Below are 19,126 nucleotides of genomic sequence, written 5' to 3'. Positions count from 1 at the left end.
CAATTTAAACAGCAAAAATAAAAATGCGAATTTGAAAGAATTGTAATCAGGCTCTGAACAGATTACCCATTAAAAGTTCTTTCAGCCAATAGAACAATAGAATCGCTCTAAGCGGACACAATTTCACAGGCGGACAGGATTTGACATGACAATGGCATTCGAACCCCTCACCCGTATGTATTTTCAATGGCATATTATAAACTTACGAGAATACTTTATTACTTAAAAGAAGTAAATATACATTAATGAGCACATATATTTTTGAAAGAACTAAGTGTTTTTAGCTAAGAATAAACTAAAAAAGTTACACAGTAGCTTTAAAATCAGGTATGTCACAGGATGTGTCACAACTTCTAGCATGTGTCAGTGGCATCAATAATGAGTTACCATACCACCAAATGTTAAAACCCTCTAGCTTTTACTTCTGATTATCTATGAAGTTAGAGGATGGGATACAAGCAGTATATCCTACAGTGTTCAGACTTTTAGATTACTCTTCAATACATTTGTTTTGTCCAAAGATAGTGCATTTGATCGTTCAGGAGGGTTCATTTTGCCAAATCAGAGACTAATCTTTGATTTAGTTATCAGTTTAGATATCCAAAAGAAAACATAGAAAACTTTGGGTAGGCTTAATACTGTAACTTCTCTTGTATTGAACACAGCATGTAAACTCTGTTATGGCTGTTCTCAGTGAAATCTTCCTGGTGCCCAATTGATTTTCTTGATTTTCTCTGATACATGCAATCAGGAAATCTTTTGTATTTTATAATAGCATTAGATGTCACCAAAATGTTTCAATAATTTGGCACTTTGTAGAGTCTCAGATATTGCAAACATTTTAATCAAACCTTTAAAGAGAATCTTTAAAACATTAAAGAGATATACACTTGTAATCATTGGATTTAGAGTTAAGATTAACATGTTGATTGCTTGATCACCGGCAAGTGAATTTGTGTAAAGAACTTATGCTCATTCAATGGTATAAAGCCCAGGAACTTTACATGTTCTCCCGAATATAGGCCACAAAAGATTAGTCCATACAATCCTGAAAAGGACAAGTGCTTTGGAAAATGTATGGATGGATTTAATGAAATCATACTCAGAAGGCTGAAGATTGATGCAGAGCCTAAACAATGACTAGTGACGTCAGACACTGGTTCGTGATTGACAGCGGCTTCTCGTGTTTAATTCACCAGCAAAAGGAGGCAAACCACCAAGAGGATCAGAGAAGAAACAGTCTTGGCACTGGAATTGCAAAATATGTCCAGACATTCACTAAAAGAGGAGAGAAATACAGATATGATGATAAATAATAACAGGTCAGTCCTCACATATCTTATTGCTTAAGTTGGGCAGTCATACAATGAAGTCATGCAGTCATAAAATTAAAATAAATAATAATTGATAATATAATATATAATAATAATAATAATGATAATATAATATATAATAATAATAATAAAAAATGTAATATTTTTTTTTCAACAATTTCCATTCACATAAAAATCTGACCATATGTGATTTTGGCTTACTTTGAAGTTGTTGTAATGGTTGGATCAGTTGTGGGAAGAACTCTAGGAGGGAAGATAATGTTAGGTTAATTTCATCAGACGCTACATTGATGTGATTAGGTAGGCTTTAACATATTCTGCCTTTCAGTATAGGCCTACAGCAAAGTAGAAAGAGTTTGGCCTCATAAAATAATCCCCCAAACAGCTGTCAAAATTGACCAAAAACAATACATTTTATTCTGTCACTAACTGATATATATATATATATATATATATATATATATATATATATATATATATATATATATATATATATATATATATATATATATATATATATATATATATATATATATATATATATATATATATTCATCACAAGATTTTTGTTTTTAGAATATGTATCAGTGATGCATGCAATGATTACAGAATAACCAAAAAATGCAAAGAATGGCAATCACTGATTTTTGTTTTGTTTCGTTTTTTTATTTTATTAAATGTGTGTTTTCACTTCAAATAAAAATAACCTTATATTGACCCCACACTGGCTATTCTATGTGTTGCTCTTTACATATAGTTCTACATTGTGATTCTCTATCCTGTTTGAGCACTGGTTATCCAGATTTAGTGATCCTGAAAAGTTCCTATCCGGATCAGATTGATCCAATCCGAGGTTGCTTTAAAAAACTGGCTCTAAAAGTAAGCTGGATTGCGTGATCACGGATCACAAAAAAAGGATTACTAAATCCGGATCAATTTTATCCGGATTAAACTTTTTTTTAAAACGGGCCCAGAACATCATCATCCTCAGAATGTGCTGTAATTCACGATTCCTTTGGAGAACGAGTGTGTTCAGTAATGACACGTCCAGTTGGGCCTATGACATATCGCTATACAGTCACCTGAGCGTGGCGCTGGTGGGATCATAGTTCATAAAAAACGAATCATTAATAACATATTTTATTAATAACGCATCAGAATATGCTGTAATGCATTTCGTGCATGATTTCGTTTGAGAATGAATTTTATTGACCTTCATATGTGCTCGGTTTTGATAATATTTGAAATAATAAATTAATTGATCTTTGGCTAATCTAATAAACTAATATAGTCACATATCATTAAATCCCAGCTGCAAACATTATACAATGTCATCTTTCTATGTGCTTTAAATATGTAAGTCATGTTAAATGCCTCAAATGATGAATATGTACACTAGCATATTTATTTGACAAGAACCTCTTACTCCATTCCCTGACTGTTAATTATATTGTAGCCTATTCTGTTCCATAGCACACCTGTACATACAAATTTGTCTATTTGTGTGTATTATGCACATGTGTATCTCACTCATTCATTTATTTTTATTCTCTATTGTGTACTGGGGTATACTGGAAACTTCTGTCACTAAGACAAATTTCTTGTGAGTGCAAAAATGGCAATAAAGCTCCTATATTGAATATTTCTGATTCTGGTGTCACATGCGCCATTTATTTAAACAGCATCATTTTATCTTTTTAACATTTAATAAAAACTGCTGCCCGTCAGTGCTCTGTCGGTACATACAGTCACCTGAGGGTGGCGCTGTTCTGGGATCATATTTCATTAATAACGCATCATATGCTGTAATGCAGGATTTTGAGAATAGAGTTTAAATGCAAAGAGGTACTCTGATTGAATTTGTCACGTGGGCCTTTTATTAAAACATATAGGCTAAGATCATTATTAGAACATATAAAACATATATAAGATCATTATTGAACACTGCTCCATCTCAACTTCATATTTCTGTTGCAACTGTTCGGCAGCAGAACTCACTGTTTCTCTGTCAGGTTCAGCGCGCGTGTGTGTGTGCGCGCGCGTGCATGCATCAATATAACCTTGAAATTGAGGTTTGAACTGAAGTGACAGAACCAGCCTTTTACAATTAATTTATTATTTCAAATATGATCAAAACCGAACATATGGAGGTCAATAAAATTCATTCTCAAACGAAATCTTGCATTACAGCATATTCTGATGCGTTATTAATGAAATATGTTATTAATGATTCGTTATTTATGAAATATGATCCCAGCAGCGCCACGCAGGTGACTGAATTACAGCACTTTCTGAGGGTGATGACAAAAATACAGTTAAAACAGAAATTGTGAAATATTATTACAAATTAAAAACAGCTTTTTTTCTGTGAATATAGTAGGCCTAGTGTAATTTATTCCTGTGATCAAAGCTGCATTTATCATCATTACTCCAGTCTTCAAAGATCCTTCAATCATTCTTATATGATGATTTTATAAAAAAAAAAAAAAAAAAACATATGAGTATTATCTGTGTTGAAAACAGCTGTGCTGCTTGAAAATGTTGTGGAAACCATGATACATTTATTTTTCAGGATTCTTTGATGAATAGAAAGTTCAATGCACAGCATTTATTTGCATATTTTGTAATATTAAAAATATCACTTGTGATCAGTTTAATGCATGTCTTATCAATAAAAGTATTAATCTCTTTTTTAATTTTACCACAAATGTTTGAATGGTATGGTGGTTTCCACAAAAATGAAGCAGCACCACAAGCAGCGAAACTGTTTTCAACACTGATAATAATCATAAATGTTTCTTGATTATGAAATCTCAATATGAGAATTATTAGTGAAGGATCATGTGATACTGAAGACTGGAGTAATGATGATAAATTCAGCTTTGATCACAGGAATAAATTGCACTTTACTATATATTCACATGGAGAACAGCTGATATTTACATCAGAATAATATTTCACTGTATTACCTTTTTTCTATAACTTTTATTTTATTTTTTTTATTTTTTTTACATTGCATAAAATCTATGAAAAAAAGGTATTACGACATTTCTGTCCCCTCACAGAAAAGATGGCTACACCCCTGCTAGAGTGAATGATCAAAAACCTGGAGCTCTCTGGTTCTCTGCAACTCTGCAACCCAGTGTCACAAAAAGACTTGTATGTATTATAGGTTATTCTTCAAGTTGAAAGTGTTAGATTATTTTGTTCAGTGGGTTTTCTGATTTTTTCTAAATAAAAAGCAGTAAATTGTATTCCCGTTTTTTTCCCGTTATTCTATTTAAATTCTATGTTCAAATTTACCACATACAGTAAGGGTCAAAAACTGTAATCTATTGAAAGCTAGTTGTCTTCTGAAAAAAATGACACCTTGCACTTGAGGATAGCACATTGTTATAATTATACAGTAAAAAAAAAAAATTAAAAAAAAAAAAAAAAAAAAAAAAAACTGAAAATGGGCTAAAAATTGGGTAATTGAACGGTTTTGAATCAGCGTATTGATTTCTTGATTCCAATCATGTGCCAAACTGCCAAACTGCTGAAATCACGTGACACTGGTCATCCGAATCATTGATCGATTCAATGATTCATAACCGTTTGAATCTTTATATGAGGATTGAACACAAACAAGGAAGAGAAGACAATGCTGAATAAAGTCTTAGTTTTTGTTATTTTTGGACCAAAATCTATTTTCGATGCTTCAAGAGATTCTAATTAACTAATTGATGTCACATATAGACTACTTTGATGATGTTTTTATTACCTTTCTGGACATGGACAGTATAGTGTGCATTCACTTGTATACCCTCTCGGAATAAATATAAAATATCCTAAACTGTGTTCTGAAGATGAACGGAGGTCTTACGGGTGTGGAACAACATTAGGGTGAGTCATTAATGACATCAATTTCATTTTTGGGTGAACTAACCCTTTAAGATCAACTCAAGTTCTTTACGAGAAGATATTGTATGACTTCAGAAGACTTGGAATGCAAAATGAGTTAATACTTTTATACTGTTTTTGGTCAATTTTTGCAATAAATATCTGTGATTGTATATTTAGTTGCCTGTTATGTATTTTATATTGTTTAGATAGGTTTAGGGTAGGAGTTTGTTGCTCCAAAATATAAAAGTGGCCTTTAAATATGAATAAAATCATGTCTGCTTTTACAAATGCAAGGAATTAAATGTGTCTGTGTATGACGCCAAAGGCTTCTCATTTAAATGAATGGAGCAGCCAGCACGTCAAAAAGTGACACCTAGGGGCACCTTTAGCGTCTTCATTAAGGCACTTGACCATGCTTCGGATTTCGATGTCTTACTATTCTAAAAAAACAAAACCAAAACAAAAAAATAGCGGAATGCAACTGAGAAGGAAATATAGAGACTGGACCTATTGGTACTTTAATTGAATAGCCCTGCTTTCGAGCGTCTTGTGTTACTAAACCATGCTCTTCTAAAGTTTTATTTTTCCATTGGAGGGCCAAGTTTCATGATGTAGTTTTAATATTTTGTAACTGTTTTATAAAATCAATTAGTCATTGGGTGCTTTTACATGCACGCTATTAAGCCGATTATGCCTTATAAGCCGACAATCAACATGGTCATGTAAACCCTGTAACCCACTTTCTTTTATCGGAGTAAGGTCATAAACGGTGTAAGCATAAACAGGTCGGGACAGGTAGTTTTTTGTCTCTTACCCTGATTTTGCGCTGCATGTAAACACATTAACCTGCTTTCTGTCGGCTTATTATAGTGCACATGTGTGATAGGTAACAAAAACGCAAACTTCGAGCAGATTTAAAGGCAGCTAGTGTTTTGCATGAAATAAGGACATTTATCACAAACACGGACTCTTTTAAGACCCAGAAAACTGTAAAGATGTGTTCTCATCTAATGCAGCCGAAGTAGAAGAGGTTCAGTCAAAACACTGCATCTGTAACTGCATGAGGGATAATATGAGCCGTAAATTATTATTACATTATTATTTTTGCTGTCACTACAAGGAAATAACCCGGTTTATTAATAAAGTCATGTAAATGCGGTTTACTTGCCATTGTCAGTTTACTGATTTGCATGTAAATGGGGAAAACTGTTAATAAGCTGATTTTTTTTAGTTATCAGCTTACTGGTGTGCATGTAAGCACACCCATTGATGCCTTGCTGTATTGGTCATATCTAAAAGGTTTCTGCATGATGTGACTAATGCCATTTAGTCATGATTATATTCAAACAAACTTTTTCATACCTTATTTCTTAAATATAGTGTTACATTTTTCATTACAATTTTTTTTTATTTTGTACAAGTTTACAACAAAAGTTAAAGGGATATTCACCTTATAGCACATGGTCCTTTCTGAGGACTTGCATCAGGAGTAATGTTGAAATTCTTCACTGTCACTTTAGGGCAGGGTAAAGAGTCTTTCTTAAGTAACCCTGAGATATCTATGAAAAAGTATTCATGATTATAAAACAACATTTAGCTAAATATTCTCAGAACATTTCAGCTGATATCACAGCTGAAATGAATTCATTACTATCATACTATTTGTTATAGTGTGTTTATATAGTGTGATATCAGACTATCACACTATCACACTACACACTATACTATCACACTATTTGAATTCATGCCATCATAGCCACACACAGAATGTGTCGTGAAACTTGAAAGGAATGGAAAAGAATGCAGGGTTCTATAAGACCAGTTTTAAGAAGCAGAATTAATTTAAAAGATGTGGGAAAAAAACAGTGAAATCACAGACATTTGTCTAGCACAGTTTCATTAAAAAAAGTTCTGTGCAAACCAGCCCTTATTCTGCCCATTTTGTACTTCACAAAACCTACCTTGCATGCTGAAGAGAAATATGATGTCACCACCCTTGATGAACTCTCTTCTAGTCAGATCAGCTTTTATAATGCGATATGTATAGACTGAAAAAATATCCACATATACGGTCTCATTGCCAATGGTGACTTGAGTTCCATTTTTTCGAGGGTTGTCCCAGTAATATATGCCACCTGTTACAAAAAAAATGTGTCTTTTAAAAAGCCCTTTGACATTAGAGATAACAATGCATTTGTAGTAAAATACTGCATATTTATTTGTGTGTGTGTGTGTGTGTGTGTGTGTGTGTGTGTGTGTGTGTGTGTGTGTGTGTGTGTGTGTGTGTGTGTGTGTGTGTGTGTGTGTGTGTGTGTGTGTGTGTGTGTGTGTGTGTGTGTGTGGAATATAAGATGTGATGTGACACATAAGATGTGACAGGAATATAATCAGATTCTCACCGGATGAAACCGAAGCAGGGTCAGTGGTGATGCTTTGCTCAGAGGACATGCGCTTCTGTATGTGTGGATTCTGGTCGAGCATCTGGAACGTTATTTGTCTCCATGGACAAGGCCACTGCAAACGGTCATCATATTCACCAGATACCAGACGAACACGCATATAAAGGTCATTCTGATACACTACTAACGCAGCCTGAAAGCGATAACCATCACTGGAGTAATATAATGGACTGTAATATGTTGAAGATTTCTCTGTTGAAAACTTCCTTATCTGCCATGTGTGGGGACACTCAGTCTCTGAAATATTGATATCGTCCACTGAGAAGCCTCCACTGGAGTTTCCAGCTCCTTTACGGCCTTCAAATACAACTTGGAAGGTTTTATTTGCATTCAGTGGCACATGATGCAGTTTCCAGTAATTACCAGGGAGTTCTGAAAGAAAATAACGTTTAGGAACATTTTAAAAGCATAGGCCTACATATGTTTTCCCCCCTGTAAGATGTACAGCACTTGGGGAAGAGATTGACCTGTGATCTGATCCATTAGTCTGAGAGTTCCTCTGGTGTCTGTATCACTCTGGTATTCTCGGATCCAAATGTTGAGCTGGTCAGACTCATTCCCACTGTGATAGTAGTAGAACTGCAGGCACTGGACTTTGCAGTTTCTTTTAGGGGTCATTGTCTTGCTCTCCATTCTGGCTGTGTCACTCTTGTTTCTGCCCTCAGTGCTGAAGTGCATGAAAAAAGACGTCCCTGCAGGCATGAAAACAGGTGAATAGTTGTGTGAAACTGGGTGATACAGTGACTGCAACTGTGGTTGGAAGTGAATCATTTCCTTTTGTGTAATTAGTATAAATCCCTTCCTGTGATGTCGAAACAGACACTATCCATTGACTGACTGACTGTAACAGATCTCACCATTCTCTTCTTTGCTCAAGTAGGTGTGGTCAGTCACATTGACACCTCTCACTGACTTCACTCTCTGCCAGCCATAATCAGCAGCAGAACAGACGCTCATCTCACACAGAGATTCATCATCAAAACTGCAGTGGTCAAGGAAAGAGATGGAGGAATCTGTAATGCAAACAGGCAAACACTGAGGCAAAATCAATTCCTTACAACTTCCCATTCATAACAGGTTTCCCTGCTCTCCCATACATCAGACTTGAAGTCCTACTGAAATATTTAACAAACACAAACTGCAACATTTAATCTTACATAAACCACATAAACGGTAAAATCTATAAAAGCCCAAATAAAAACAATGTAAGTACTCACTGCATTTATAGAGTTTGTTGAGCTCAATCGCATCATATTCACTGATGTCCAGGCGTTGACCAATCACATCTTGGAACTCTGGACGCTTGGTGATGATCGTGGATCCGTTACCGTTACTGAAGGCATTTTTATCATAATGCATCACAGAGTAATAGTCATATGGGGTGCCTTGGATGGTGGTCAGGTTCTCGGCGTATTTATTAAAATTACTCTCATAGCCTGAAAATAAAGACTAAATGAGTTATTAAGGTGATTGTTCATAAAGAATGGCTTATTTTAAGTGTTTATGCTGATTAGTTAAATGGACAATGGAATCAGTATGTCAGTGTATATGTCTATAACTTTTTCACTATTTTCCTAAAAAACAAATAAAGTTAAAGACAAAATAAAAATACAAGGCCACCTTTTATGATGTTTTGAAAGTTGATTGTCACATAATCATCTCTGTCATATCTTGACTGCTCATGCCAAAATCCAAGTGCATGGAGAAACTCATGCTCAACAATGCCTTTTATTCCACAGCCATTTCCAATAGAAAGAGGCTGACCTCCAGGAGATGCGCGGCCAACGTATGACCAACACCTGGAAAATAAATGAGCGATAACAGCACATTAATGTAGCAATAATGTAATGTCAATAACACTATAAAGTACAATTTTAATACTCACAAAATGTATCCAAAACTGTCAATTAACAAATATAGTAATATAGTTACCGAACAATGTTAAGTGCTTATATATTGTTGTGCTTCTTTTCTTGAGTTTGATCTCTCTAGTTTGTTTTTGTTTTTTTCGCATGGAGGCTGCAATTGTGCTCTGCAATCATTGCATAAGCCTGCTTTAAATTCTCTTTCTTCTAATCTGTTTCTTTGTCAGTGTGTTTTATGCATCTCACATTGACATTTGCCTTCCTCTTGGATTTGCAGGTCTAGTTTTTGTTTTGCTCTCATCCCTGTCCTCTGCCAAGTCAGTGCTGTGGTTTTCTGTCTCGCCAGAACACGTCGGTCAATGATCTGTCAATCACGGTGCTGACTCTCGCTTGTTTCATTGATTCAGGTCTTGGATAACCCCCGGGCGTTGATTGCATAATTGGACTGTCTAGCTGTGTGTTATATCTGCTCGCTACTGACCTTGATACTGAACCTCCACGTCTACACTCTTAGAAAGAAAGAAAAAATTATATGGGGTTCTATATATCTCTTGATTTTAGAGAACCATTTATGCCAAAAAGGAAATTGTCCATGTATGCCAGAGAAATGTCTTAAATTGTATAATACTTTAATGTGGGTTATTTTATTTTTGTTAACGAGCTGTTTAATTAATACAATTTAACTATGATTCAAATTTAATTAAAATAAATGTAAAAGGTAAGTAAACTCAAACATGAAAGCCTTTTATCATTTACTCACCCTCATGTCTTTACAAATCCATAAGACTTTAGTTCATCTTCGAAACTTCATTTGATATTTTTAATGAAATCTGTGAGATTTCTGTCCCTTCATGTAGTCTATGCAACTTCGACTTTGATGCTTCAGAAAGTTCATAAGGAGATCATATAACTAATCCTAAGCATTTTAGTCAAAATGTTATGAAGAAACACGATTGCTTTATTTGATAAACTTTTTTTTCCCCTCAAAATTCATATATAAATATTTATCAACACACATCAGTTAGAGTATGGTAAACAAAAGCTCAAGCATGCTTGCTTGACGTACGAGAACCAATGAGGTTTGTTCTCGTTCATTAAAGCAAGTAGGCTGAGCATCTGGTTGTGTTCACCGATCAATGTTTATATGCGAATAAAAGCCTACGATCAACATTTGCTATATCGAATAAAGCGAATGAGGCTCTTCAAAAAAAATTGGAATAAGTTGCTCAATTCATATGGACTAGTTATACGATCTCTTTATGAACTTTTTGTAGCATCAAAGTTGTGTAGATGTCAATGGAATAAAATAAATCTCAGATTTCAATAAAAATATCTTAATTTTGTTTTTCAAAGATGAACAAAATCTTTTGGGTTTGGAACAATATAAGTGCGAGTAAATTAGTACAACATTTTTGGGTGAACTAACCCTTTAAATAATTACAACTAAATTATTTTATGATGGGGACTAGAGGTCTGCAATCACCCGATCAGTTTTTTTTTTGCGGCGCAGGAGTAAATTTCCAGATTAAAGACAGTAGCGGTTGGTAACTCGGGTGTACTTTGGACAGTGGCGGGCGGTCTGACAATAGCCTGCTCCCGACATCATTTGACAACAGCATATCCGTGCTTGAACTTGAAGTGAACAAATCTTTCAAGAAGGTCCTCACTAGAGATCCAGATTCCAGGGGGCGAGGTTGGATCCAAATCCAACTCCTCCCACTTTACACATCCCTAAACCTACTCGACTCCACCCCCTGGACCTAACCCAACTCATTTCACCCCTCTGGATCTGGATTCAACTCCTCCCACTTTACACATCCCTAAACCTACACGTCCCTGCCCCCTGGATCTCGTGTTCTGCAGTGAGGGGCTACTACTGAAACATTCTGCAATGGAATTGAAATTCACACAGTTTCCTGCCTTCAACGTGGCAATATACACTATATAGCCAAAAGGTTTTGGGACGATTGCCTTTACATGCACATGAACTTTAATGACATTCCATTCCTAATCTGTAGGGTTTAATATGGAGTTGACCCACCCTTTGCAGCCATAACAGCTTAAACTGTTCTGGAAAGGCTTTCCACACGGTTGAGGAATTTTTGACCATTCTTCAAATCTATCCCAAAGGTGTTCTCTCGGGTTGATTTCAGGACTCTGTATAGGCCATTCAAGTTCCTCCACACCAAACTCAACCATCCATCTTTAATGGACCTTGGTTTGAGCACTGGTGTGCAGTCATCTTGGAACAGGAAGGGGCAATCCCCAAACTGTTTCCACAAAGTTGTCCCACCAAATGCTTTGGTATGCTGAAGCATTAAGAGCTCCTTTCACTAGAACCAAGGGTTCCGTAATAATCCCCATAATCCCCCTCCACCAAACTTTACACATGGTACCATGCAGTCAGGCAAATATTCTCCTGCCACCGTTAAAAACTCAGACCTGTCTATCAGTTTGCCGATAGACAGGTCTATCGGCAAACTGATTGACAGGTCTATCGGCGTGATTTGTCACTCCAGAGAACACACCACCACTGCTTTAGAGTTTAGTGGTGTTGTGCTTTACACCCCTGCATTGACGTTTTGCATTGCACTTGGTGATGTAAGGTTTGTATGCAATTGTGCCCTACCACTTCATGGCTGAGTTGCTGTTGTTCCCAATTGCTTCCACTGTTAAAATACCACTAACAGTTGACCGGGGAATATTTAGGAGTGAAGACTTTTCACAAATAGACTTATTACACAGGTGCCAACCTATTACAGTATTACGCTTGAATTAACTGAGCTCCTTAGTGCAACCCATTCTTTCACAAATGTTTGTATAAGGGGCTGCATGCCTAGGCGCTTGATTTTATACACCTGTGGCCATGAAAGTGATTGGAAAACCTGAATTTAATGATCTGTAGGGAATTTATTAGAATTTAATATAGTGTATGTTCTTTGCACGAGAGCACAATGAGACATTCTGTTCTTGCATGGATGTTAAAAAAATATTTCATTTTGAAATGGCTAGTAAGCTGACAGTTGTATTTTATTTGTATTTTTGACTTTTAATTTTGAGTGATGTCGTATTTAATTTAGCCAATTTTTCTCTGTAACATTTTTTTTTATGCTGTTGAAAGTATAACGATAAAAGAAAAATAACAAATACAATTATTGTATAGCCAACATTTTATATTTGTTATCCCAGTAACTCTTTAAAAATGAAATCAGCAAACAAGCGGGATCGGGTCGGGAAAACAATTATTCTAAGTGGTAAGCAAGGGAACACACAGCATGGACGTGATCAATGTCCTGCAGTGAATCTGGCCAAATTCGTGAAATAGCTGTGTTGTCATCAGTGCATGTGCAGTCGCTCTGGAGAAGCTGCACAGAATGAACCAGCCGGCTGCTCTTGAATCAAATAACATGTTGTTGACATACGTCACAGTCATGTGGAGTCTATGCTACCTTAAGTGGGACAAAATTTCGAAACTATGGCATTCCGAAGGGTACAAAAAGATGACTTTGCAACATGCACTCGATGAACGTCTCACTCAACATCTTAATTTGTTTTCTATTTTGCTATTTATTGCATTTAATCTAAGGCCCAGATGAGGCGTAGACATGATAAGGACGTCATCCAGACATCACGTAAATCACGTGTGGAAGTCAACTCAGATGTCATTCACGTGTAGCAGTGAAGTTATTTTTTCCTTAGACTGTAAAAAAATATGGACATAGTGTCTGTGACTTCACCCATAGGATTCCGAACAGCAGTTCAGAAGCGCAAAGTGGAGACGAGCTGGCCAGTCCCATCTTGCCAGCGTGTCATTACGCGTCACACCCAAAAAACATAAAATGGACAAAGTGGGATAGAGCTGATGCAATGACTAACAGATAGTGGATACATGGCTATCCACCTGTCAATTAAAGTAGCCACGCTCAATTATGCAGAACTTTAAGGCTTTATATAATGTAAATGAAGGAGTTATACAAAAAAATAATAATAATCACTCCTCTCCCAGTTGTCACGAAAGGCAAAATTAGCCGTATAGACCAAAACCACAATTTGCACCAGGCTGTATACATGTTTTTTCTGCTGTAAAGTTGGGACTTTTAACATGGGGCTCAATTCTGCTCCCTCCTGGAGCTTGTCCCTAGTGGCCAGTCGAGGAATTAAAATTTAAGTCACTTCCGTATTGGCTTTAACAGAACCTGGAGGAGGTTGCCGCTTGGGCTGAACAAGCCTGGGGTGTCAAGTGCACTTAACTCCCGACAACTGCACAATGACGCCATTTCGATGCATGCACTTTTGCGCTCGTGTGGAAACAGTGAGTATAAACCAAGCATTAGTATAAACTCTCACATTTCTGATCCTCTTTTTTAAATTTGACTAGAGCCAGGTGGATTATTTTTGGGATTTTTCCTTCCAGAAAACACTTCCATAAAATTCATGTTTTTTTAAAAAATTGCATTTGGCAAAATCCTTTACAAAGAGTAGTCAAGTTATTCCAAATTTTGACTGGTAGTGAATAGGAGTTGATTAACTCGAATGGCTAAATGTTACAATGTTTTGTGGATTACTATCTAGAACCATACTGTACCCTTCACGACCCTCCACAGAGATGTAAAAAACTTCTGCTGCTCTGGGCTTAAATTCAATACATGATTTCAGTCTGAACTGCTCAAAGGCTCTCAAAATGACTCCTCTGTAGTTCATACCTGTAACCACAATCAGGAAAAATAATCAAAAACAATATTAGATCATTTAAATTTGATTTGTTAAAATACAGGTGAATAATCCATGTTTTCTTACTGAGATTCACACTCAGTGTATACGGGACAGGAATATCCCACCGGTACTGATCCCCAAGAATGGCACTCCTTTGATTAGGCTTTAAAGCAGAATGATTTAGGTATCCATGAGAAATATTATATTAACTGGTTTCTGAATTGTCCAATATTCAATGTAATTTTAGAATTTCTTTAAACAGAACTCACCATCATGATGTCTCCTTCTCTGAGATTTAAACCTAATGCAATAACAGTTTTGTACAATTAATATGCTTGAATAAAACAGCCATAAAAATTACAAACAAAAAAAATCTATTTTACTTACTGCTGATATGAACCTACTTGACTTCTAATAAAATGTTGGTTTTACCTTTATTTATATCTGGTATGTCCTTCCATTGCACAGTGCCTAAAATAGAATGAAGAAAAGAAGACAGAGGTGAAATCAGAATTAAAAAATATTCAAATGTTTTTAATGAAACAGCCTGAAAGTAAAATGAGAAAAAAAGAGCAATCGCATCTTCTCATAGTAATGACAATAATCAAAAACAAATTGGACACTTTAAGACCATATTAAAACTTTACAACAGATTCATGTCAGTGACTGTGCTGTACTTACCATTTATATCTAGTTGGGGCTGAGAACATGAGATATGAAAGAAATATTCAGACACAAAGAAAAATACATTTTAAAAAAAATCAACAGCTGTACATTTACAATGACAATGTATTATAATAATCCAACTTACCATTGGTGATGCAAGACAAAGAGCCAAAGCCAAACTCAGCAGAAGGAAAGCACTTAACTGCATTTTTACTGGGAATCATAATGATCACATTTTATTGTATTACATTTTATTACTAATTTGCAAGCAAAATATAAGGGATATACTGAAATATTTTTTAAATATTTAATATTAATTTAATAATGCTAAAATACAATCAAATTATGTGATTAAAAATATTAAATAAAAGGGAGACATACCAACTTGACCCAGCTTGGTAGATAGTAACCAAGTCAATCTGACTCACTCTGTCAGTCTTGAAGTCTAACAAAGTTATTTAAATATGCAGTTAGTGCAGTTTTTTACTTCCTTATGACACCCATACACGCACACTAAGACATAGGCATTGAATTTAAGAAATTGTTAAAACACATTTCTCGAAAACATCACCCACTTTTCATTTTATCTGTACTCAAAATCAAATAATGCTTTCAGATCACACCCAGTAAGTCAATATTATCAACACAATAGATCAATTATTAGATAATAGCCTACATCAAAAAAAAAAAAAATAGAACACATCATCAAATGCATGCAGTTACAGAAAAAAAGTATATTGTAACAGATTAAACCAAACCAACAAAAATCACAACATACAATAGTAAGGCGAATAAATTGTATACTGTACACACTGCAGGTATATTTTACTGAATATTTTAGACATTTGTTTCTATTCAGCACTTGTATACTGTTAAACTGCAAAAAGCCAAAAAAAAAAAAAAAATTAAAATAAACACCTCTACATGAATGCAATGTTACTGTCAAAAGAGTTGTGCAAAAATCAAGGCCAATGAGAGATTCATTAAGGAAAATAGAGACATTTTTTTATTTATTTCAATAATGTTATCAAAGTTACACAAAGCATGTGATTAAAACTTGGGGACACATACCGGTTTTTGTCATTTATGGCTGAAGTTCAAACATAAAAAACAGCTTGACCCAGCTTGGCAGGTAAAGTGAGATTTAATACAAAGTTGTTAAAATATGCAGACAGTCTTTACTTCCTTATACTGAGCCTCCCACCCCACACACACACACACACACACGAAAATATTTGTATACTGTACAAACTGTACAGTAATCCTATAACCCTACCCATCACAGAACATTTTCTGCACTTTTAACTTTTAAGCAAAACATAACTTACTACATTTCCATCACAGTATGATTTAAGCTGTTTTCCTCATGAAGACCAAAAAAAGCTAATTTAACCAGTGTTACTTTTGTTTTTATAAAAGCAACTTTGTTCTCTTGTTCAACTTCAATCTCTTTAATATAATCTCTTTAAAACTTTAATAAAATTAAAAACAAATAATACAAGTAAACTATTGTATATCATCTTTATGGAAGTTACAACCCCTTGGTTTGTGACAACTTTGGACCCTTGGGCTAATGTCACGGGTTAGGTTGCAGCAAGGAGAGAAGGGGTGAGGATCTAGATGCATATGCATACCAAAATTAGTTTTGATGTATACATTCCACGGGATTGCACACTCGTACTGCATTTTCGTGAAGACAGTATTTCGGCCGGACATTGTTGTGTCCTGTATATGATACCACAAGTTTCCACACTGGAAAAGTTACAATACAATATCAATACAATCTTGAGATCCATCTTGATCCAGAAAGCAAGTTTAACTTCTTGCCATCATGTACCCTGAGCTCTCAGATGACTTTGTGCCTCGAGATATGCTTTTTCCAAAAATGCACCCTTGAGAAATTTCAGACAACTTAAAAAATGTTCTCAGTCAACACAAGACTTAACAACAGAGCAACGCATCTATGATTCACAATGGAAACAGATGCTAAGAAAAAGTGCGGCATTAAACTTCCTCCTTCTTTGTTTGTTTAATGGCTATTTACATAACAGTGCACATCATCGCCACCCCTTTGGTGGTTGTGTGATCCTTTTTTAAAGCTTATTGTTTAACCTGTTAAGCTGAATTCCAACTTTTGAAAAAATCCTAAGAAATGCATACTCAGACTAAAATAAATACAGTTTGTGAATCATTTGCACTAAATGGTCTCATTTGAAAGCAGACACCTGGCAGTTTACTGTAAAGTCAAAAACATAATAGTTTTTATAATCAAAAAAGCTATAATAAGCTTCAAAGTTCCCTTTCGAAAGGGAACTCGCGCTGCGTCAGCTGACGCTACGGGGAACGCCTTCAGCGTGACAGGTGTCTGAAATCGCTATCAAATCACAATCCTACTGACCGTCGGCAGCTGGTGATGTCATCACCGTGCGACCAGGAAGTATAAAAAGGCACCGTGCCAACATGACAACATCCTTTCGTCGTCAGGGACTGTTTTGTCTGGTTCGCTAGAAAGTCAGAATGAAGTGCACACGCAAAGTGAAGGGAGCGTACAGGAAGTGCACTGATCCGTGTCCCAGGTTTCTCACGCCTGGGGACGCGCACACCCTTTGTGTGCTCTGCCTGGGGGAAGAGCACGCGCGGGAGGTTCTCGAGGGGGCTTCCTTCGCAAACTGCGAGCGTTTTTCCGACTGAGGACGCTCCGCTCTCGCTTGGCCTTCTTTTCGAGGGAAGAAGAGCCAGCATTTGGGAGCGGTCCCGCTCATGCCGAGGCTGAGCGGCGCCGTTTGTCCTGGGGCTCCCAGATGGATCTGGCTCATCGTCTGGGGAACACAGTGCTCACGGACGATCAGCCAGGTCGCGAGAGCAGGCGGACGGAGGAGGAGTCGGATGGAGACACCTCCTCTTCGTCAGCCCGTGCTTTTCCAGTCGATCAGAGGATGGCTGTGGATGAGGAGGAAAATAAGGCTGAGGCCAAATCCTCCCAGCCATCCTGCCCCGTGTATGGGGAGCTGCTGGATGTGAAGCTCCAGCCCTGCCATCGAAACCAGTTAAAGACAACTTCACGTCTTAATGGCAGGGCATACACATCGGCGGGTCAGGCGGCGGTACCCCCTGATGCGATGGCTGAGTGGCGCACCACGGATCTCTCTCTCCGGGCGGCCAAACACATAGCAGTTGCCATCGTACGGTCGATGGCGGCTATGGTCGCCACGGAGAGGCATCGGGGGCTAAACTTGGTGGGCATCGGGGTGAAAGAAAAGGCTTTTCTCCTCGATGCCCCGGTCTCGCCCTTTGGGCTTTTCGGCACCTCCGTCGAGGCGGTGGTGGGAAGGTTCAGAGAGGCGAGGGCGCGTTCAGTGGCGTATAGAACGTGTATTCCGCTAAGGTCTGGGGCGACGCCCAGGCAGGAGGGTGTCCCTGGCCCATCAAGATCCGAGGATCATTAAAAAAAAAAAAAAAATGGGCCAACGCAGTAGCGTGGCCTCTCGTGCGCCCCTCTGTGGAGGAGTAGGGCGTGGAAGAGGCGGGACACCCGCAACAGGAGGAGGGACATCGGGGAGAAGAACCGCTTCCAGCGCCCAAAGCGAGGTGGTGAGTCTCCGCCCCTGAGGGCGCGGAAGTGATGTTGTGTCCCCTCCTTTGTTGTTCTGTTGTTTTTCTTTTTCTCCCCGGGCGCGCTTTACACCAGGCCGCGCGGGCTGATGATGAGCGGAGGTGAGACTCTGACGAAAGCCTGCCAGGCCGGTGTGTGCTCTGCCCGCACACAGTGCATCGTCTCTGGGAAAAGCGGGATTTCGCGGTCGCCTCCTCGGCCTTACATGTGAGAATAAAGCGCCCCACCCTCAGGTTAGTGCGCCGAAGCATGCATGTTACATGAAGCGATGAGGCACTGAAGACAGCGGGTGAGTCCCCTTTTAGGGCAAACATTCTTCTTTAATGCCGTATGTTTGGACTCTATGCTTCCCTGAGGGATATTTTGTCTACAAAAGATGAAGAAAAGTGTAACAGTTGGAGAAGTGGGCCTGTAGTTCCCCAGTAAAGGTGGCTAGAACGATGTTTGTATAAACACAGTGTGTTTATGTAGGCTTATGTTTGCTAGTGTAGCAACAGTAGTTTATAAGGCTGTTTTCTCTTCTGGATATGTGTAATATGAACAGTTGAGGCCACCGCACATGCCGCGGGCATGCAGCGGCGATATAAACTG

At 37.4% G+C, this 19,126-nt stretch overlaps 1 protein-coding gene across 1 annotated transcript; it reads right to left on the bottom strand.

Annotated features, from left to right (window-relative positions):
* LOC137083068 (meprin A subunit beta-like) lies at window positions 1–15,419 on the bottom strand. The gene is made up of 16 exons (XM_067448754.1): window positions 15,304–15,419; window positions 15,068–15,135; window positions 14,938–14,956; window positions 14,689–14,727; window positions 14,526–14,557; window positions 14,341–14,419; window positions 14,129–14,246; window positions 9,299–9,477; window positions 8,896–9,114; window positions 8,536–8,691; window positions 8,146–8,370; window positions 7,619–8,050; window positions 7,181–7,354; window positions 6,670–6,778; window positions 1,536–1,577; window positions 1–1,278 (listed from the first exon to the last, which is right to left on the bottom strand). Exons 2-16 carry the CDS (start codon window positions 15,128–15,130, stop codon window positions 1,188–1,190), a joined length of 1,977 nt encoding a protein of 658 aa, XP_067304855.1. The 5' UTR covers window positions 15,131–15,135; window positions 15,304–15,419; the 3' UTR covers window positions 1–1,187.
* Window positions 15,420–19,126: the final 3,707 nt, after the last annotated feature.

Source organism: Pseudorasbora parva, chromosome 7, assembly GCF_024679245.1.
Source record: "Pseudorasbora parva isolate DD20220531a chromosome 7, ASM2467924v1, whole genome shotgun sequence".
Taxonomy (NCBI): Eukaryota; Metazoa; Chordata; class Actinopteri; order Cypriniformes; family Gobionidae; genus Pseudorasbora; species Pseudorasbora parva.
Note: the sequence above shows the minus strand (reverse complement) of the source record. Positions and strands in the feature narration are given on the sequence as shown.

What these genes read in the sequence shown, in the direction of transcription:
- LOC137083068 (XM_067448754.1), bottom strand. Translation starts at nt 15,130, where the DNA reads ATGCAGTTAAGTGCTTTCCTTCTGCTGAGTTTGGCTTTGGCTCTTTGT. An exon ending in TCTGTGGAGGGTCGTGAAGG is followed by an intron (nt 9,478 to 14,128) that starts GTACAGTATGGT and finishes TTTATTTTCCAG; the next exon opens with GTGTTGGTCATACGTTGGCC. An exon ending in ATTTCTCTTCAGCATGCAAG is followed by an intron (nt 6,779 to 7,180) that starts GTAGGTTTTGTG and finishes ACTTTTTCATAG; the next exon opens with ATATCTCAGGGTTACTTAAG.